Source organism: Desmodus rotundus, chromosome 2, assembly GCF_022682495.2.
Source record: "Desmodus rotundus isolate HL8 chromosome 2, HLdesRot8A.1, whole genome shotgun sequence".
Classification (NCBI taxonomy): Eukaryota; Metazoa; Chordata; class Mammalia; order Chiroptera; family Phyllostomidae; genus Desmodus; species Desmodus rotundus.
Genome location: NC_071388.1, coordinates 131,401,299 through 131,424,861, shown reverse-complemented (window position 1 = coordinate 131,424,861; position 23,563 = coordinate 131,401,299). Strand labels below are relative to the sequence as shown.

The following is a 23,563-nucleotide window of genomic DNA, read 5'->3' as shown; positions in this document are numbered from 1 at the left end:
TGAAAGAGAAAAAAATGTAAAAGACATAAAACCATGGCATACAAAGAAAATACTGAGTCATTTATTTCAGCTGGTGTGGGGGATGCGTGAAGTGCTGTTGTGGGTAGCAAGGTTAGGGAGTTCTTAACACAGTAAAATGTAAAACATGGCTGGTGTTTTGGTTGGGGACGTTCAGGCCAGTTATTGAAAAGGGATGCTTTTGCAGGCACCGGGATGCACCCTTTCCTTCACCCATCAACTTCCCGACTAGAGTAGCTGTGATCTCCATTACAAGGGTAGAATAAGATAATTAAATAAACATTTTCAACCATTGCCAGGTTCATTTTCACTTGTTCCTCTGACACGATCATATAGCTAAACTGTGCAGGGCCACATATTTTATTTAACTTTGCTGAAACAAATTCCTAAAAATGTCAACAATTTAAATAGTGATCCCCCGATAATTTTAGTACCCACCTAGCACTATACATAGTTATTACGATATTATTGAGTATATTGCCTATCCTCATGACCACTTTGTAACTATCAATTTGTACTTTTTAATCTTTTCCTTTTTTCTACCCTATCCCCTAAACCCCCTGCCATCTGGCAATGCTCAGTTTGTTCTCTGTATCTATGAGCCTGTTTCTATTTTATTATTTTTTGTATCTAAATTAACATCAAATAATAATGAATGTCAACTGTAATTAAAAAATCAAGAAAATGGCAGCACTTAACCAACATGGGGAGAGAAGGTATGTCAAATGATCCGTCAGAATGTGAGAAGAAATGCTACATATAAAATGAAACACATGTCTTTTGTATTATCCCTTTAAGAAAGAAAATGCCATCAAATGCTTTCTAGTGGAACATGTTCCAAGTTTTATTAGTTCCACCCCCCCCACAACTAGTATTCTCACAGGTGCCTCCCATGCACATATCTGCTTATACTGTTGTTTGAATGGGAGAGATCCTGGAAAGAGTTTGATTCTATTCATAAGTACACTCCTGATGCTACCAGAGTGACTTGTGCATTGGTTCAGAGGTTATGTGCTTTTTTATTATCAAGTTGCAGATGATTTTTGTTTTTCCTTTATCACCAGAAATCACTGTTTCTTCAACATAACCCTCCTTGTTTCCTTTGATTAGTGAAAATTATTTATTCAAAAATCCAAACTCAAATGCATAGAAAGGACTTGGCCTGGGGCATGGCTGAGGGGGAGCTTTGGATGAGGTCCGAGATCTGTCTATCACTTAACCAATTTGCTTGACCCTGTCGTCCCTCCGTCTCACTTTCCTTCATGTAAAATTGGAATAATAATAAATGCTACTACTACTGATAATAAAATATATTTTGAGGACTTATAAGGAAAGCATATTGTAAGTATAGTTTTATTGCTTACCATTTTAACAAATATAAGATGTTATATGTATATTATTTCATATAATAATCACAAAATCCCAATGATACTGGGATTATATAATATGCTGTTATTACCCCTATTTTTACTGATAAGAACACTGAAGCATGGAAAGACTTAGCTTAACATCTACCATTACTTAATAACGATGGTACCTGAAGGTGAGCCCAGGCATTCCACACTCTCACCCAACACACAATACTTACAAGTTCCTCCATATCGCCCACAGTACCCGTGTTCAGAGTCACTGGAAATGTGAGAAATAACATACACAAAGTGCTAGCACAATGCCTTGCAAAAAGTATACACATGGCATTCTGAGATAAATCTATTATGAAAGTGAAACAAGTTGTATAGTTTTGTGTTTGAAATGAGGAAGCATGTTTGTCTAAATACACACTATCCAAGACCTAAAACTTTATTTAGAGATTGCCATTTTACTATGGCAACCCAGCTTGAAAGGCATGATTACAAAAACCATTTCAAAGTTTGTTTTTTATTTTAAAAGAAAATGTTGTTTTTCATATAATTGCTGTTCAAACAATATGCACATTGGCCTGTGCACCTATGAGCCTTAGTATTAGAGACTTGGGGCCACTTCAGTGAGGAATATAGATAGGTGGATTTCAGAGTTACTGATTGGTGTAGATAAATGTCAATTATTTTTTCCTGACATTAATATTTGATATAGCCAAGTTTTCAGCTCTTTATAACTACTTACCTTTCTGTAGATGTTATTGTTAAATGGTGTATATGTTGGATATTTTTAATCTTTATGTAGGAAATTTGAAATTCTAATGTTTCTCCTGCCTGGGGAAGTATTCACCTGCTCTTTCTTATAGTTGATTATAATTACTAAAGCTTGGCTTCTGGGGGTGATTTAGTTATTGACAAAAAGCAGCTCTCTTTTTCATTATAAAATGATTACATTTAGATTTTCAAAGAATGTAACTCCACTTACATTTCATCAGGCAGTGTTAATTTTGTTTTAATTCCTGGTACCTAATGAGACACATTATAGAAATGCACACGTTTTAACATGTAGAGATTTTGGATACCTATGTGGTTTACATAGAACATCTTCAGGTGAAAATAAGCCCTCCCATAATCCTAATCAGGATCATAATAGCTTCAATATTAATCTTCTCTGTTCACATTCACAACTCCAATTAGGATATTTCATGCTGACTGAGTTAGAAATGTTTGGGTAAGTTTTAAATGATGCAAGCATATTTCTACTCTAGATCCTTCTTGAGAATTGGATCTCTATATCTGTCTTTGCCGGAGATTGCCACTTGCATTTACATAGTTGTTTCCAATTCAGTATGTCCAAGCTAAATCACCTCTTCAACTTCTATTGCCCTTGTGTCAAAATATGAAAAATTATCCTTAATTTCCCTTTCCCACTTTATACAGCACAAATGTGATTTATACCTTCCGGTTACCTTTAGTACATCCACATTCATCCACCTCACATGACTGTATGTTAGGCATCATGTTACGGAGCCTTTATAATTTAAACAGAGCCCTAGGAGTCTCACTGCTTTCAGTTTAACCCAAGCCAAGTACAGTTCTCCTCAGACATTTTAGGCTTTTCAAAGACACAACATTGCTTTTGGGGCAAAATCCAAAATCCAAAGATCTCCTATGACTCTGCTTATCTCTTCAAACTCACTATTTTCTTCCATTTCCTTCCTTCATACTCCTGAGTCCAGGTTCAGTCACAGTGACTTCCATTCCGCACCTACAGTGTTCACCTGTGGACACTCAGAGATGTTATTCCATGTGACCTATGTTCTTAGTGTACCTAGGCCCTCTCAGTAAATAATGCTGATTCTACAGGGTAATTTACCAAATAAATGCTTCATTTCCTGTTGAAATATAACAAAACACCTTTAGACCCAGATTTCAGCTCTTCATTCTTTTGCTATTCTAGATGTGGTATATATGGGCTCAAAGCAAATTCTCTTTTGAGTGTATGTGTATATGGTATATACTTGTATACTTAATATTTATAAAGTTTTATAATTTAACTTTTTCTTTCAAAGTTCTCAATTAATACTCATAACAAATCTATGAGTTGAAAAGTACATTTGTCAATAAGACCATATAAAATAAATGAGGTTCAGACAGGTAAACTTGAATGTCAAGTTTAAGTGGCAGAACTAGGGCCTAAACACAGGTCTCATTACATCAACTGTCATTTTCTTTGTCCTATGCATATGTAGTGCTTCGTGAGAAAGCCTTTCCTATCACAAATGCAAACTTAAGTTATGCCAACCTAAACCCATAGTGAAGTATTGGAAACTTTCCCTTGCATTTAGGCAAGTCTCAGAATCTCCTACTACCACTGACAGATAGGCTCTATTTGCAACAGTGGATATGATACCTGAATCATTGTGTCATTTGAAGTCACTGCGGCCCTGTGAGATGCTCTTATGATTATTGTAGTGACATATTCAAGCTTCTGCTATGTATGGGCCACAGTATCTTGAACAAAGAATATAAACTATTTTGATTTTAATTATTTCACTATAAAATAGGTGTGACTTTAGTAGGAGGTATATTCTAGAATAAAATGCCTCTTATAATAATCTCAATCATTTTTGTTACATTGCTCTACATAAAACAGTATCTCTAATGGAGCAAGGCACTATGAACATAGAAAACTGGCATGGAAAATTATTGCAAACCAATCTTTATTATAAATAAGATGTCATATTTAAAAAATAATTTTGCTATTCCAGGGAATGAGCATCCTTTCCTATTCTCAGCCAAAATCTATGGTATAAACAGATTGTGACTAATTATTTTAGATACGGAAATTTTTCCTATGAAAATGTCTAATACTGTTCTATCATCATCTTATACCAAATCTAAAAGACTTTTAGTTTTGGATGTTTATATATGGTTAATAAGTATGTACATCAACGAGTCTATTTTGGGTTTTGGGGAGATTTTTTGCATTAATTCTATTTTTCATTATTTTTATTGTTGACACTCCTTTGCCCACCTCCACCCAGCCCTCATCCCCCCTTCCTTCTGACCATCATCACACTGTTGTCCGAGAAAGATTGTATTTTAAATATTTCCCTTTACTATAAATTATATGTCTATATGTATATATACATAACATAATATATAATGTATTATATACACACTAAAATATTCTCTCTATATAGAGATATATATGAATATAGCTACGTATTACTAAAAGAGCACTGGTTGGAAAATATTTCATTTGTAGAAGGTTTCAGTTGGTTTTATTGTTTACCATTTTAACAAATATAAGAAATAGCTGACAATTTTTAAGCCTATAGAAAAATAAAAGGTAATTTAGTATTTGTATTCACCATATAACAATGGTTGAAATCTATTTCTCTATTTTCAGATAGTCTTATTTCTTCTTTTATATTAGCAGTATTTATTTGGGGAATTTTATAATAAAAGTAAGTCCTAGTATTTATTTTTTATTTAAATTATTCTTATTCTGCAGTCCACTAAATGGCATGCTAATTCATACATTTCTTTTTATAACCAGATGATTCATGCAAATTGACTTGTGAAAATGGAGGAAGATGCATTTTAAATGAGAAGGGTGATTTGAGGTGTCACTGTTGGCCTAGTTATTCAGGAGAAAGGTGTGAAGTGAACCACTGTAGCAACTACTGTCAGAATGGAGGAACTTGTATACCATCAGCTCTGGGTAAATATTTCAGTTTTATTGTATATTCAAGTCACTTGCATTTTCCCTGTATGTGAAAAATATAAAGAAAATAATACATATATAATTTCTGGTATCTTAATAAAGAATACATTAACACTAATTGCATTAATTAATTTAACACAGTCAGTAGCACTTATTCTAAATTTAGTACATCGAAGTGCAAGTCATCTAATTTGACAGTAGTCGTGTCATGTGCTGAGTGTGCACCCTGTGCCAGGGCTCCCTGCTTAGAGATTCCCACTCAGGTGTAGAATGCTTAAGTGAAACCAATTTTATAAGCCTTATAGGTTTCACTGGAAAATCTGTCTTATTTTTTTATTGAACAGTTTGCCCAAAGCTAAAAATCATATGTTATTGAAAAGGGGTTCATTTTAAATGTAAATATATGATATCAGTACATGTAATAGCATTGTAGTTCCCCTCTAAAATCATAACTACTCTGTTGGCATGTAGTATACGAGGTCTGTTCAGAAAGTATCCAGCCATGTAATATGTTAAAATAGTGACATTTATTGAAGAAGACACAAGATACAAGAAACACTGTACATAGGACAATGATTCCTCAGCCCCCTTCAAAGTAGGCACCGTGAGACCTCACACAGTTCTCCCAATCACCATCAGTTGTCCAGTTGTATTTTCCTGAATCTCATTGACAATCTGAAATCTCTTCCTTTTCAAAAGTGATTTTAGTTTTGGGAAAAGCCAGAAGCTGCAGGGCACCAAAACTGGGCTGTAGGGGGCTGAGTCATCGGGGTGATTTGTTATTATGGTGATGAAGCTGCTGATTACAAGTTGCTCATAGCTGTGGCTTTCTGAATCATCAAAATAGGTTTGGCAGAAGAATGTTAATGCAAAATTTGATGCAGATTCATTGCTCTATTTGCTCATTTTGAATGAGACGAACACATAGTACACTTGCTCACTCATTTGCATCTACTGCCCCCACTGACTAGTACAGTAAAGTCGCCATTGTTCACATATGTGCATTCCAGTCCACTGTCCTTGACTGCCAGGTTACATCAATGTCATGCAAACTGTTCTAGTTATATTAACGGTGGCCGAACTTTTTTAGGACAGACCTCATATAATATGCTTTGAAAATATCAGGTTAATTTGTGTTAGGATATACTTGAGATTCTTACTAATTTACACAATAGCTATGTTTCCACAAAGTGTCTTCTACAGCACACAAGTGAGCATTGAAACATATTTTCTACTCACTTCTATTAAATTTAGAACATGTCCCCATGGGAAAAATTAACCTCAATGCATAATAAAAATATAATTTGTAGATCACAATATTCAGTGCAAAGGACATTATGCAACTATTAGAGTGTAATCTATGCACATTTAATTCTTGTGCATAAATGCAAATTTATTTAGTCAAGTGGAAAATCAACCTATATGATCTTTACATCCCCTACATGGTTAATTCTATCTTAATAGTTCTCACTGCTTCTATTTCTTTTGTTATTCTTTGAAGTATTTTGCATAATTCTAACTGAAAGAGTCACATTAAGAAATATTTTCAATGGAGTTCAGAGGAACCAAGCTGTTTCTGATTTACATTCTAATAGTAAAATCATTAATATTTCTTTAAGTTTGATAGTTTTATATCTATAAACATTTTTGATATTTGATTATTTGATAATTAAGCTATTCTAACTACTTAATTGAATTCTGAAAAAAATATTCAGCAGGCTTATTGAAATAAAAAAAGCACTAGGATCCTTATTAAGTATTTTCCTTCTGCCAAATGGAAGCTGATCCATATAGTATAGTATATTCTGCTGTAGAAGAAATTATAGTACTGGGATCTTCACTGATTCTGCAAATAAAAATCCAATAAATGTTCTTGAAAGGATATGACCTGTAATTTTATTTTAGTAACACAGATACCATTTCCTTTAGGAAAGAAGCTTTTCTTGTGCAATGAGTTTTTAGGGATTTTATTATTTAATTGTTAACTTAATTTTCTTATTATAATAATAAATCATTGGGTTACAACTGTTAGCAGCAAAACTGCACCAAAATGTTACCAGTGATTAGAGCTCAGTTCAACAACCTCAGGCTGAGAAAGAATCAAAGCCAAAACTCATATAAAAGCCAAAGTTTACTTAGAAAGTCACAGAGGTAGAATTAAGCATTGGAAGAAGTGAGCCAGCTGAGCTGTTAGGCTCAGGGAATAGTTACAAAGGCAAAAGAAGGAAGCTCAGGAAAAGAAAATCAAAAAGAATGCACCTGGGGGAAAGAGAGGATGAAAGATGAGGACATGCTCCAGAGAATGAGATGGCGAGTAGTCCTGGGCCCTCCATCCTGAAGGTTTTTATCTGCTGTCTAAAAGCAGGTGTCTTAGAGGAGGTCCTAGGGGAGGATCTCAATGGCATAGCCATCAGCTTCCAGGTGTGTCCTTTCAGGATCGTGGTCTGTGCTGATTGTTATCAGTAGGCGTCATTAGTCATCCCAGGTGGTCCTGATGTCTGCCATGGCATCATCCCACCTGGCTTTGCTGTTTCTCTGGACTTGGCGCTAAAGCACAACTGAGGCCAAACTCTACTCAACTGAGGTATTAACTCTAGTTTGACCAAAGCTCCATCTCTGTGGTCAAGGGAACCAGGGCTTTATTTCTAAAATTATTTGAGATGAGTCAGAAGCTCATTATCTTGAGGGCTTAACATTTACAGTGGTGTTTGTTCAAGGGCTTGTATGGGAGTCGTATGAGGCTGTTCTTCAGCCCCTTTGTTCCTCTTCTCAGGGGATCTACCACAAGACTAACAACATACTAAGGGAGGAAATGTCAGGGGAGGGTCCAAACCTCCTGACCAATGATATGAAAGGTCAGAGGCAGTCTAAACCACAGGACTAGTGAGATGCTAGGGGAGGAAAGGTCACCCTGGGGCTACATCTTATTTTCCCAGTTTGGCCCATTGTTAAACACCTGTGGCTTTCTGCCCTGGTGACCTCCTGTACCTGACCTATCATTCCTACTTTGTTCATGCCTGTCTCACTTCCTACTGTACAACCAGATGTCTTTCTTGTACTTATTCATGGAAATATTTAAGCCAACTAAAGAGTTTATCACTCTAAGCCACGGGGGGCAAACACAAGGCCTGTGGGCCAAATCTGGCCCTCCACTTTGTTTTACATGGCCCGGCACCATGTTTCTACCCGGCGACAGCACCGAGCTCTCCCTTAACTGTTAAGGAGTAGTTACAGTTATACATCCTAAAATTACATTTGGCCCCTTGAAGGCAACTGCGAGGCTGATGTGGCCACCAGTGAAAATGAGTTTGACACCCCTGCCCTAAGCTATGGCTAACTATTCAACCTGCAGCAGACCAACAGGGACAAATCTCCATGAAACATAGAATTTTCTCTCTTATTAATGCATTTTGAACTATATATATGGATGCAGAACAAATTTCCATGTTTTCAAATAATTTGTCCAACCTTTGCTGAATTCTTAAAATCTATATCAACTTTATCTGTGCACCCAGATTATTAGATTTTGATTTACATAGAGAATATATTCAGAAAAAGTGATATTTCAAATTAGTAATGTAAATAGGTCCTTCATATGAATTCAACCTGTTATGTCCATATAGTTAATTTTCTTATAATATATAATAATTAATAATAATATTATATCCAATTAAGTCATTTACAAAGCATTTTACACTTTTAAAAATGTGGTTTTATAAAACATTGCCTGGTATTATTGAGTATAGAACCTCATTATCTCCACACAAATGTTAATTTGTTAAACAAACCCCATTGGGCAATTCATGGATTTATTCATTGTTGGTTTACTTACAGTTAAACCTTTTCTCAAATTCCTATGTGGGCTCTATATAACTAGATTTGAGGGCAGCCTTAATTAAAATTTATAAGTTTATGACAGTTGTGTAGGACTATAATAACAAAGAAATGTCATCAGTTAATTAAAAACACACATCTGAGAAGCATAATTAAAATTTAGCATGTAGAAATGACTATTTTCCTCATTCCTTATGGTTTTCTTTGTAATAAAAAACCTAAAAATAAAGTATGAATGTAATCTGTATTCATATAGGAAATACTGTGAAATTAAATAATCTGGCATTAATTATGTAACAAGGTCCGTGTAGTCGATATCTATGACCTGCTTATGGAAGAATAGATTTGAGAAAAAGTTTGCCTTGGGCAAAATATTGGAAATAAGAATAAAACATTGAAATATTCAATCATCCAATTACAAAAACATGAAGAATAATTTGTGATTTTCTCTTTATGGATAGCATGTAGGATATTTAATTTGCAATATTTAAAATTAATCTTTACTTGTGTGAATATTTATTATTTAAGATATATTCATACTGTTTAGAACTGTTTTTATTCTTATAGGTCTGTTATGTAGACATTTAATATTTATTTCACAAAGAATCAGGTTTTCCACGTAGTTATTTAGAAAAAATAGAAAAGAGGGTTTGTAAATTTGGTACAATATAACAAAATACTTCCACTCATAAAGTTTGGAGCTATACAAAAGAGAGAAAAAATTTAATTTGGAAAGTTTGACAATATATAAAAGCAGACCTGGTTAGGTAAAGAATGGAGAGTGCAATTTGTGCAGTTTTGTAGTAGGCAATACACTTGTTTTTAATTATTTCAATGAATACAAGAAGAAAGGAGAAGGTCTCATTGTAGCTCTCTTGTCACCACATCTGTGGATATTCTGTGAAAGTTTTGTTCCCACAGATGAAGCAGGAAAGAAAAAAATGTTGAGGAAAAAAAAAATTAATACCTTCTCACGGCAGTGGGAAAGGCCCTTGCAATAATAAGTGAGTAGATGGAAAGAGTTGTCCCCATTCAAGATCTTTTTGTCCAGGCCACTCTATCAAATATTATATGATATGATAACTGATATCCAATATAATTGTCACCAAAATGTATGTTAAAAGGCAAGTTAAGCTGGGAACTTTTGGTCATCCTCAAAAGTCATGGAACTGATGATGAAACATGTACCTGGGGTGTCCAACCTGTGGCCCACGGGCCACATGCAGCCCAGGTTGGCCATGAATGTGGCCCAACACAAAATTGTAAATGTACTTAAAACACTATGAGACTTTTTGGTGATTATGTGTCACAATATATTAGATGTGTGGCCCAAGGCAATTCTTCTTCCAGGGTGGCACAGAGATGCCAAAAGGTCGGACACCCCTGAATTATACTAATGTCTCTCAAGTCACATATGTACCTAAGATGTAAAGTATAAAATCACCTAATTAATACCTTAATAAAGATGAACATACATTTAAATTGTCCATCTTTGCTTTTCTTTCACTTTTTATTAAATCAGCATTATTTTTAGTTTAAATTAATCTTGATGTCCTAGTTCTCTTCATATGGAAATTAATTATGTTTAGGAAATGCATAAATCTGGTTATTTAATCCTACTTGCTTTATAAGGAAACAAGAAAATGTACAGTTGAAACATAAAATTGCAAACCAAAAAGACAACCTACTGAATGGAAAAATACATTAGCTAATGATGCATCCAATAAGGAGTTAATATCTAAAATTTTATAGAGAACTCATACAACTGAACACCAAAAATATATATGCATCCAATTGAAAAGTGGGGAGAGGATCTGAATAGACACTTCTCCAAAGAGGAGATACAAATAGCCAATAGATATATGAAATGATATTCAACCATCAGAGAAATGCAGATGAAAACCACAAAGACATATTGCATCGCACCTGTCAGAATGGCCATCATTAATAAATCAACAAACAACAAGTGCTGTCAAGGATGTGGAGAAAAGGGAACCCTTGTGCACTGTTGGAGGGAGGGCAATTTGGTGCAGCCATGGTGGAAAACTGTATGGACATTCCTCAAAAATTCAAAATGGAACTGCCTTATGACCAAGCTATTCTACTTATGGGTATATATTGGAAGAAACTCAAAACACTAATTTGAAAAAAGATATGCCCCCAATGCCTATTGAAGTGTTATTTACAATAGCCAAGATATGGAAGCAAACAAAGTGCCACCAGTAGATGAGTAGATAAAAAAGCTCTGTTACATATATACAGTGGAATATTGCTTAGCCATAAAAAAGGAAATCTTATCATTTGCAACAGTATGGATGGACCTAAAGGGTATTATGCTAAATGAAATGTAAGTCAGACAGAGAAATACATATACCATATAATTTTATTTATATGTGAAATCTAAAGAGCAAAATAAACAAAAAAAAAACTGAAATAGACTCACAGATACAGAAAACAAACTGATGGTTGCCATAGGAGGAGGTTTGGAGGGCTAGGTGAAAAAAATTGAAGGGATTAAGAAGTATACATTGGTAGACACAAAATAGTCATGGGGATGTAAAGTACAGCATTGGGAATATGCCAGTTGGGTACTTGAAATATTGAGGGGATCACTTTTATAATACATATATATGATTGTTTAACCACTCTAATATAAATAATATTGAATGCCAACTGTAGTTGAAAATAAAATTAAAAATAACATTGCATATTATTTAACTAAGTAACAAAGGAATATATAGCTGTGACAAATCAAGCAGAAAAGTAGAGGAAGCATAATGAGGTAATGGCAGGAGAAACTATCTTGCATGTACATGCACATGGACCCATAAAAAAGAAAAGAGCACCCTGACTGGTGTGGCTCAATTGGTTGGACATCATCACTGGTTTGATTCCAGATCAGGGCACATGGCTGGGTTGTAGGTTTGGTCCCTGGACGAGGCATGTATGAGAGGCAGCCATTTGATGTTTCTCTCCCTCTCTTCCCCCCTCCCTTTCCCTCTCTCTAAAATGAATAAATATGGAAATAAATAAATAAGGAAAAGAGGAAGAAGGAATTTAGGAAGGAGGAAGTAGAGGAGGATCCTAGATAATATACAGTAAAGACAATACCACAAGTTAACTTCTTAATTTCTAAACCTTTCTTACCACCAGGGAGTTAGAATTAATTTACTTATATAATATGTAAATATTGAAAAATATGACTTCTCTACCAAGAAAATAAAGAGAAGTAACAAATTAAGGTACATTATTTTAAATATTAAAAAAGTTAAAACTCTAAACACAGTGAGAGATTAGAATATGATTTTATGACCAAAGCTCGTTTTGTTGTTGTTGTTGTTGTTTTGTCATATATTGTTAGAATTGGAAGCATTGGGTGTTGATTTTTTTTTAATTCAAGGGTATACCAAAATTTTAAGTTATACAAGTAGATGCACATGCCATGTGTTAGGTTTGCTCTCTTGTTTATGTGTTCATTGTGTGTGTGTGTCCTTTCTTTTTAAAGGGTAGGATTAGCATGTTTAGAAGGTAAAGAAGAGAGAAGGACCCATCCTTCAAAGTTCAAAATGTTGCAGTGTGAGAGTAAAGTTAATGGAGAATTTCTGCTCTAACCCATCACTGGCATGCAAACAAATTTCAATTTTATTTTATCTTAAAGCTGTCACTGTTTGCAGATGACACAATAGTGTACATAGAAAATTGAATAGATTCCACCAAAAAACTACTCGACCTAATAAATGAATTTGGCAGAATGGTGGGACACAAAGCCAACATTCAGAAAATGAAAGCATTTTTGTACATCAACACTGAAATATCAGAGACCGAAATTAGGAAAAAATCCCATTTGCTATAGCAACAAGAAAAATAAAATACTTAGGAATAAACTTAACTAAAGACCTGTACTAAGAAAAATATACAATAGGCACACCAAGACAAAAAAATGGCCCAACTGAAAGATCACATCAAAGCTCCAGAAATAATACAACTAAGGGATGAAGAGATAGCCGACTTATAAAATGCAGTTCAAAACACTGGTAATCAGGATGCTCACAGACATGGTTGAATATGTTTGCAAATTAGATGGAAAAATGAAGGCTATGCTAAGTGAAATAAAGGAAAATGTACAGGGAACCGATAGTGAAGGGAAGGAAACCAGGACTCAAATCAATGGTGTGGACCAGAAAGAAGAAAGAAACATTCAACCAGAAAAGAATGAAGAAAAAAGAATTAAAACAAAAAACGAGGAGAGGCTTAGGAATCTCCAGGACATCTTTAAACTTTCCAACATCTGAATCATAGGGATACCAGAAGGAGAAGAGGAAGAGCAAGAAATTGAAAACTTATTTGAACAAATAAGGGAAAACTTCCCCAATCTGGCAAAGGAAATAGACTTCCAGGAAGTCCAAGAAGCTGAGAGAGTCCCAAAGAAGTTGGACCAAGGAGGAACACACCAAGGCATACTATAATTACATTAGCCAAGATTAAAGATAAGGAAAAATCTTAAAAGCAGTAAGAGAAAAGGACACAGTTACCTACAAAGGAGTTCCCATAAGACTGTCAACTGATTTCTCAAAAGAAACCTTTCAGGCATGAGGGGGCTGGAAAAAAGTATTAGAAGTCATGAAAGACAAGGACCTACATCCAAGATTAGTGTATCCAGCAAAGCTACCATTTAGAATGGAAGGGCAGATAAAGTGCTTGACCAGATAAGGTCAAGTTAAAGGACTTCATCATCATCAAGTTCTTATTATATGAAATGTGAAAGGGACTTATCTAAGAAGAAGAAGATAAAAATATGAATATTAAAATGACAACAAACTCATAGTTATTAACAACTGAACCTAAAACAGAAACAAAAACAAACTAGGCAAACAACTAGAATGGGAACAAAATCATAGAAATGGAGACCACATGGAAGGTTATCAGGGGGGGAGTGGGTGGGGAGAGAAGGGAAAAAGGTACAGAGAATAAGTAGCATAAGTGGTAGGTAGAAGATAGACAGGAGGAGGTTAAGAATAGTATAGGAAATGCAGAAGCTAAAATGTATATGGCCTTAGGACATGAACTCAAGGGGGGAATGTGGGTGGAAGGGGGTACATAGGGTGGACGGAATGAGGGGAAAATGGGACAACTGTAACAGCATAATCAATAAAATATATTTTAAAAAGAAAAATAAAATACTTAGGAATAAACTTAACTAAGGAGGTGAAAGACCTGCACTCAGAAAACTATACAACAGTGAAGAAAGAAATTAAATAAAAGGAAGCATATACTGTGTTCATGGATTAGAATAATTAACATCATTAAAATGCCCATGCTACCAAAAACAATTTATGGATTCAAAGCAATTCCTATTAAAACACCAATGACATATTTCACAGATATAGAACAAATATTACAAAAGTTCATATGGAAACATAAATGACCCTGAATAGCCTCAGCAATTTTGAGAAAGAAGAACAAAGTAGGAGGGACCACAATACTTGGTATCAAACTATATTACAAGGCCACTGTAATTAAAACAGTTTGGTACTGGCGTAAGGACAAACACATAGATCAATGGAACAGAATAGAGAGCCCATAAGTAAACCTATGTCAATACAGTAAGTTAATACTTGAAAAAGTGGGAAGGGGCAAAAAATAGAGTAAAAATAGTCTCTTCAATAAATGGTGTTGGGAAATCTGGACAAATACATGCAAAAAAAAATGAAACTAAACCACCAACTTACACCATATACAAAAATAAATTCAAGGTGGATAAAAGACTTAAATATAAGTCATGACACCACAAAAGTCCTAGAGGAGAACATGAGCAAGAAAATGTCAGATATCCCACACAGCAATATTTTGGGTTATAAAGGAAAGAATAAACACATGAGACTACATCAAACTAAAAAGCTTCTGTGCAGCTGAAGAAAACATCAACAAAATGGAAAGGTAACCAACCGTGTGGGAAAACATGTTTGCCAATGATACCTTGGGCAAGGGTTTAGTCTCCAAAATATATAAAGAGCTGACATGACTCCACACCAGAAAGAGAAACAATCCAATGAAAAAATGAGCAAAGGACCTGAACAGACACTTCTTCAAGGAGGACATATAGAAGGCCAATAGACACATGAAAAAATGCTCAAAACCACTAGCCATTAGAGAGATGCAGATTAATTTTATATTAAATAAATAATTGATATAAAATGTGTTATGTAAGACCATTTCAGGATGATTTTCCTAGACTGTTACAATGACTGTAGACACAAAGTAAGTCATATCTATAAGTGGTGAATGTGACTCAGTAGAAAAAAGTATAGTCAGAACTAAAATGTAACTGCTTTCTTTTTTTTTTTTAATATATTTATTGATTATGCTATTACAGTTGTCCCATTTCCCCCCCCACTCCACTCCATCCTGCCCACCCCCCTCCCTCCCACATTCCCCCCCCATAGTTCATGTCCATGGGTCATACTTATAAGTTCTTTGGCTTCTACATTTCCTACACTATTTTTACCCTCCCCCTGTCTATTTTCCACCTATCATCTATGCTACTTATTCTCTGTACCTTTACCCCCCTCTCCCCCTCCCAATCCCTTATTGACAACCCTCATGTTCTAGTTGTTTGCCTAGTTTGCTCTCGTTTTTGTTTTATGTGTGGTCGTTAATAACTGTGAGTTTGCTGTCATTTTTACTGTTCCTATTTTTGATCTTTTTCTTAGGTAACTCCCTTTAACATTTCATATAATAAGGGCTTGGTGATGATGAGCCTCTTCAACTTGACCTTATCTGAGAAGCACTTTATCCTCCCTTCCAATCTAAATGATAGCTTTGCTGGATACAGTAATCTTGGACGTAGGTCCTTGCGTTTAATCTTGGGTAATGTAATTATGATGTGTCTTGTTGTGTTCCTCCTTGGGTCCAGCTTCTTTGGGACTCTCTGAGCTTCCTGGACTTCCCGGAAGTCTATTTCCTTTGCCAGATCGGGGAAGTTCTCCATTATTTGTTCAAATAAGTTTTCAATTTTTTGTTCTTCCTCTTCTCCTTCTGGCACCCCTATAATTCGGATGTTGGAACGTTTCAAGGTGTCCTGGAGGTTCCTAAGCCTCTCCTCATTTTTCCAAGTTCTTGTTTCTTCATTCTTTTCTGGTTGAATGTTTGTTTCTTCCTTCTGGTCCATACCATTGATTTGAGTCCCAGTTTCCTTCTCATCACTATTGGTTCCCTGTACATTTTCCTTTGTTTCTCTTAGCATAGGCTTCATTTTTTCATCTGTTTTTCGAATAGATTCAACCAAGTCTGTGAGCATATTGATAACCAGTGCTTTGAACTGTGCATCCGATAGGTTGGCTATCTCTTCGTCGCTTAGTTGTATTTTTTCTGGAGCTTTGAAGTGTTCTGTCATTTGGGCCATTTTTTTTGTTTGTTTGTCTTGGCGCGTCTGTTACTTTAAGGGGCGGAGCCTTAGGTGTTCACCGGGGCGGGGTAATGCTGGTCGCTGCGCTGTGATGCTGTACGTGGGGGCGGGGCCGAGAGGGAGCAATGGCGCCCGCTTCACTCTCCTCCGGATTTCAGTCTTTCACTCCGCTACCCACAATCAAACTGGGCCCCTCTGGTGCTGGTTCCCGAGTAAGTGGGCCTGTGCACACTCTAGGCCCCTGTGGGTCTCTCCAACAACCTCTCCTGTGAGGCTGGGAGTCTCTCCTGCTGCCCCAACCCCCAGGGGCGCTTTCAATCAGAGGTTTGAGGCTTTATTTCCCCGAGCTGGAGCCCTGGGTTGCGCAGCAGTCTGCTTCTCTGCCCGCCGTTCGTCCGGTTTATCTGTGGGCGAATGTGGTGCCGCAATGTGCTATCCGCCACTCTGCCTGCCCCACTCTCCGCCAGTCTGAGTCTGGCCCTCTGGGTTTATCTGTGCAAATGTGGGACCGCAGGGTCTGCTAGTGCTCGGACTGCCTGCGCCATTTGTCCCATACTCCGCCAGTCTCAGTCCCGCCACAGCCACGGGAGTCCTCTCCACCCCAGTGCTGTCTCCGCCCCTCCTACCAGTCTGGATGAATGATTATTTTCTGTTTCCTTGGTGTTGGTCCCCCTTGCTGTTCGATTCTCTGTCGGTTCTGGTTGTGCGAGGAGGCGCAGTGTGTCTACCTACGCCGCCATCTTGGTTCTCTATCGTAACTGCTTTCTATGTGCCTGGCACAGCTAGAAATATTTTGCATATATCACCTCATTTATTCTATGTAATTTTACATGATAATCCATTAAATAGTAACTGTTACGATCCCCTTTTTACACAGAAAGAAGTAAGCAGATAAGTGATATTGCCCATGGTCTCACCAGTAATTGGCACCTGTAGAATATAAATCCGGACAGTCAGACAACCTACACTCTTTAGGTCTGAGTTAAGAATGCAACAGAAACTAGACTGATTAGAGCCGACAGACTGTCCTCTCCCTCTTTCCTCAGGTCAATTGATGCTCTTCCTGTTTGTGCTGCCCTTGTTGGCTGCCAATGCTCCAGCTCCCTGCGTGCAGCACAGCTGTACTTAGTCATTGTAACAGTGCCGTTTCTTTTCCTAGTGTCAAAGTCAAATTCAGCTACCTAAAAAATCTTTGTAAAGGAATCCAATGCAACTTGTTAGGGTATACCCAGAGAGAGTTTTGAAAAAATTACATGGAGCCCATTATAAAATCCTATAACAGATGGTTCATTTCCCATCAGCAAACAAAAGATCTGCTGTACCATCACACGGTTTCAAGTTAGATAGCATTCCCCTGAATATGAAGAGATTTCTACTTGTCAGAAATAAATCTTCTCTTCAAAGAAAGAGAAATTGGAGCTCTTTTAAAAATAATTCAGCCAGAATCTCAGTGATGCAAGGCATATGCCAGCTGGGGGACAACCTGGTCAGTCTGCCCTGGATTCAAAACAGCTGTAGCTGAGATGAAAGCATGGTGTTATGCTTTCTCTGAGTGACTGAGACTGAGGAATTTTCGAGTGCCTTAGCAGGGAGCTCTGTTGATTCCTTGGAAACTTCTATCATTACTTTTTTTCACTCCTGATTTTTTAAAAAGGAGAAATAAACCTAGAAAGTAATGTAGAAAAGTGTGTACTAGTTATTCCTCTGTATGGCCCTTGTTCTGATGCAATTTGATTTCTTCTGTATTTTCTGTTTCACATTTAGCTAATGTTTATTTTTGTTCCTGTTTATATATTTTTTTATTTCTCTGTAAGCCGTTCACTGGTTCTTATGATGAATAAGAATTAATCTTTGTAGTCAGGGTTTTTGTTTTTCTTGGTAACTATGTTCCAATAATTATCTATATTCTTTACCTTTTACCATCATTTATTCTATTGTTTGTGTCTTAATTTTTCACCTATTTTTGTTCAAGTGAAGATATTTTCTTGGTATGTATTCTACAACTGTTATAAGAATAATCTGTATCAAAATATTATAAAGCAACTTTCTTATAATGGAAAATATGAGGTTAATCATATTTTTAATGCATGTACAATTTACCTTTTTCTCAACCTATTAATTGGCATTTATCTGGCCTCTAAACTAATACAATGTATGAATAAATTTTAAGCAATGCTACTCAACATAAAAAATGTATATAATTTTCTTCATTGAGAATCAATAGCTTCTAGCATTTTTAAGGGTGTGACACCCTTTCAAAGTAAAATGAATAAATAAATTCATTTTTTTGAATATATAGAGACTTCAATATATTCATTCCATTCAAAATACAGGTAGATTTTATTTGCAGTTATTTTATTCACTTAAGAATGCTATTTAGCCCTGGCTGATGTAGCTCAGTGGATTGAATACCAGCCTGAGAACCAAAGAGTCGCCGGTTAGATTCCCAGTCAGGGCACATGTCTGGGTTGTAGGCCAGGTTCCCAGTAGGGGGCATACGAGAGGCAACCACATATTGAGGTTTCTCTCCCTCTCTTTCTCCTTCCTTTCCCCTATCTCTAAAAATCAATAAATAAAATCTTTAAAACAATTTTTAAATAGAATGCTTTTCAAAAAAAAATGTAGAATTTTCCTTCAGTGTTGAATGTAGATTCTATGGCAATAGAGAAAACATCACTTCCCCCCTTCAAGCCTTAAGCTTTACACTCATGTATTTTTCGACCTTTCTAATTATGCTTCCTGTTTACAAAGGTGAGATGAGGTAGTTGAATATTCTCTTATGTTAGTAACTCGGTGTCATTTTCTGAGTTCTAGTTCATTGAATTCTATAACTAAATCTCTTTCCTCTGCTGTTTGATGTTATTTTTCACATTTGCACAATCTCTAAGTCTCAGGCTTTCTGTCTTACTGATGATAGCCATAAATTTTGTTTTGTTTTGTTTTATTTTCCTTCACCACTTCTACAGAGCTAGTCCTGTACTCAATTTTCTGCTCAGATCTTGACAAGTCTGGGCAGTTAGAGAGACTCATCCCTGATATAAAGTTAACTGTTTTTTTCAAAACACCTTAAAGGATTGTTTCCCTTTCATTATGATGTTAGTTCCCACAGAGCAAATAAAGAAAATGACTAAAGATGATCCATCCAATTTGCTATTGTTCACAATGTGCTGTTCACATTAGACTTCTAAATCATTTTATTAGACTACAAGTGACAGCTCCTACATGAATAAAACTCTCAAAATGAAATAAAATAGGACTATCGTAAGTGCGTATGTATAAACACAGTATGCATATTTAAATCAACTAATGTTCATGAATAATATTATAGATGGCATGTCCACTTTGAATTTATTAAAATAGTCACTTACAGTAAGTCTAAGCTCTGCTGTATGTAGATTCAGCAGTAGTTGGTATATGATTAAACACTGTGGAATATGATTTTTCTCTATTTTACATTCTAATGGTGAATGCAATTTGCATTACCACATGAGTAGAGCAAAAATAATTGTAAAAGCAGCACAGCCAAGAAAGAGAAATGCAGAGAATAATGCAAGCAATTTAAAGCACAAAATATATCTGTGCATGTAAAATTGTATATAAAATGAGCTGTGCTAATTTTACCAGATGTGAACCTGAGTTATAACTGAATGTAGGCCTCATTGGAATGTTGGGAAACTGAGTCCCAAAGAGGATTACTGCCTGGAGTCACAGGTTTCAGTGAACTAGAACTCTGGCTTCCTGACTCTTATCTAGTGAGGACTCCATGAAAACGAATCATTTTAGTTCACTAATTTCCTTTTTATTACCTTTTTCCAATAGGGAGACCCACCTGCAGCTGCGCACTGGGGTTCACTGGACCAAACTGTGGTAAGACGGTCTGTGAGGATTTTTGTCAAAATGCAGGGACCTGCATTGTGACTGCCGGGAACCAGCCTTACTGCCACTGCCAGCCTGAGCACACTGGAGACAGATGTCAGGACAGTAAGTGGAAGCAGCACCCACGTCAGTCCGACAGCATGCTTTCATGTGTACATTGAGAAGTTCATGTATTACCTATACCTAGATTCTCTAAATTACCTGTTTCAGCCACCCCCTATTTTTCAGTTTTACCCCTATGTTACCCCAACTCTAATAATTCTTTACATCCTTTTCTATTCTTCTCTTGTTTCGAAAATCACCTATTTCTGCCTTCTCCAGCTTAGATTCCCTAGTATATCATTATAATCATTGCCTTGTACATACCCTCAAGTTGCTCCTTCTTCCCTTCTATTGTTCTTTTCTAGAAAACCATAACCGTGGTTAAATCTAGTGTTCCATCTGTCTTGAACTGGTGCCCCGTTGCTAAATGCAGCTAAAGAATAACACCATTATAGAGACTGAGCTCACCTGAGTTGTTATCACTGATCTCAAATGGGCACTTACTATGGCTTCTACTGTATTTTACTAATCAATTGACTCCCCTAAATGTCTACGTCATATTTTCTTCTTTCTCCTCAAACCTCCAATATCTGCTCCCCAACTTTATTCTCAGCTGAACAAAGCTCTCTAAAGAAAACTGGCACAAACTATCACCACCACACCACTCAACCTGCCTTACCCTGTGCCCACACAGTCTGGTTTCCTTCTCATGACTTGGAACCTGGTGAGGTGTCTAATGCTACACTCATCGCTTGCACGTGATTTGCCTCTTAGCTACTCATGGACACGTCTCTTACAACCGTCTCCTCTTTCTCTTGCTTTATCAGTATTTTCCTTTCTTCCCAGTCCTTTCTTTAAAAACCTTACCTGTGCCCACATCTCCTTCTGGCTATAACTTTGTGAAGCTACTCATTCTTTTTGTAAAGTACCTTTGCTCTAGAGAGGTTGTTATACTCTCCAATTCCTCTTTCTATTTTTCATTTGACTCCACCCCTGTTGAGTTTTTATCTTCATTATTCTGCTGAAGGCTCTTTTATCAAAGTCAAGTTAATTAATTTCTTTTAATGTTATTAATGTTTTTATACTGAATGTCATTTTTCAATTCCCATTTTACCTCCACAGTCAGCAGTTAATCACTCCATCCTTAAAACACCTTCTTCACTTGTCTTTACTTTTACTAATCTCTTATTTTTGTTCCATTTTTACTGGTTGCTTCTTCTCAGGGTCTTTTGCTGATTCCTCCTTATTTTCCTGACTTTTAAACATTGGAGTGACTTGTGGTTCTGTCCCCGTATCTCTCTTTTTCTCTAAAACGCTCAATCCTTGAGCCTATGACTTCTGTATAACTCTGCAGATTAGAAGGACCTCAACAGGTTTAATAAAATATAGCAGCAATTTTCAACAAGTATGCTGCAAGAAGCACACTGGTGTGCCACAAGAATTTTTAAAACATGCAATACCTGACTATTTAGTCAGGGGCACTTATCTCTGTTCTCTTAGATTATCAAATAAAAACAAAAAAAAAATGACAACAGCCAACACAATAGCCATCTGGTGTGAATGAATCAAATTTTACCTTTATTTTTGTCAGATTGGCAAAAAAAGTATATTTTTGGTATACTGCCAAATTGTAGTAATTAATTTATGTGTGCTATGAGATGAAAAAGATTGAAAATTGCTGAAATATAGTTTTCCAAATATCACCTCCAAAGATTTTGATTATCTTAGCATGTATTGGGACTGTGTGTTTTTAAAGGTTTTCTAAATGCTTTCCATATATGAACAAGACTGAGATGCACTGCCTGGATAACTTCGACTAATTGAGTGGATTTTTATATCATCCAAACAGAAATAGTTCCAAATTTATGTGTGTAGCTAAACCTAGCTTCTGAATCACAGATTTTTATACTTGTGTCTACTTGAGAGCTTTACTTAGTTCTAAATTATCTCATTTTATCACCCCAGAAGTCCTCTATTATAGTTTACCTTATGTCTTTAAAGCAAAAACACTTAATTCCAGAAAACTTGGAGTCATTTTTGACTTTTCTCTTTCTTTAGACCCCACCACCTTCATTCTCACTTTTACCTTTAATGTAGACCCGGATCTGTGCACTTCCCACCAGCTCCATTCTCACTGCCCTCATTAAAGCTACCAGCATCTCTTATCTTGATTATTGCTGGCTGATCTCTATGCTCTTTTTCTGTACCCTCTTGTGCCTATTCTCAAAAGAGAAGCCACATAAACAGTTGTGCATTTTATCCACAATTTCAAAACAGTGGTTTTTCACATCAATCACATTTACTGAGGCCTTCCTACATCCAGGGATTCTTGTAATTATTTCTTTTTTGCATTAATTCAATTAATTCATTTAATTCAACTAGTGAACAAGGTATTGGTTTTATTCTTATTTACAGAAGAGGCTACTGAGAAAACATAAAGAGCCTCCTGGAGATCACATTGCTAGTAATTTTGAAAGCCAAGATTCAAACCCAAACAATCTCCAGGGACCATACCCTTGAAGTTGCTTAACATTCTTGTCCCCACATTGTTTGATATCATTGAGGACCTTACTGAGAGTCACCCAGGTCTCTGTCATTGTAAAAAGTATATAGAACAGCAAAGAATCAAGCTATTACATTGCCTTATTTGAGAATTAAATAGTTTGCCTCTGATGTTACAGCAGGAGACCACTTCTGCTGCAATTAAAAGTTAGCTTCAATTCCAAACTAGTATTTCCTTTTCTATGTGTACATTACCCATGTATTAAGCCAGCCTATTCGTGGCACATAGAGATGCCACTAAAAAGCCAATGCCCTTTTGCATGTTGCTTGCCCAACTTACCTCTTAAGCGATAGGCATCACAGGCCATCAGAGTTTATTTGGTGAATACTATCCAGTTACATGCATGTGATCCCACTCACACGTCACTCAGTCCTCATGGCTCCCTTGTCTCTCTCCTCTCAACCTAGTGTAGTATTCCAACACAGCTTCCATTTACTAACTTACAGGGTGGGTTTTTTCTTCTTTTTTGCTCCATCATCCTCATAACCCTGAATGAGGTCATTACCAACTACTATCCCATATAATATAAATGATTATTAATATCCAAACTATTTTTGCAGCCTTTTTTTTATTCTAGTAAAACCACACTGATTATGCTTTTTTTATATGCCAGCTTCCTGGGCATTGCCACTTTCTCATGCTATTCTCTTCTCTGAAATGCACTTTCTTTGGATACCTTCTCATCTTCATCTTCCATGCCAAATCCTATCTTCTCTCTTTCCATCTTAAGCACA

At 36.2% G+C, this 23,563-nt stretch overlaps 1 protein-coding gene across 1 annotated transcript in view; it reads left to right on the top strand.

Moving 5' to 3' along the window:
- LRP1B (LDL receptor related protein 1B) overlaps window positions 1-23,563 on the top strand; it is a 1,720,016-nt gene that overhangs the window by 1,640,857 nt on the left and 55,596 nt on the right. Inside the window, exons 85-86 of the mRNA XM_053919407.2 lie at window positions 4,942-5,106; window positions 20,168-20,329. Of these exons, the coding sequence (XP_053775382.1) occupies window positions 4,942-5,106; window positions 20,168-20,329 (327 nt within the window). The remainder of the gene's footprint in view (window positions 1-4,941; window positions 5,107-20,167; window positions 20,330-23,563) is intronic.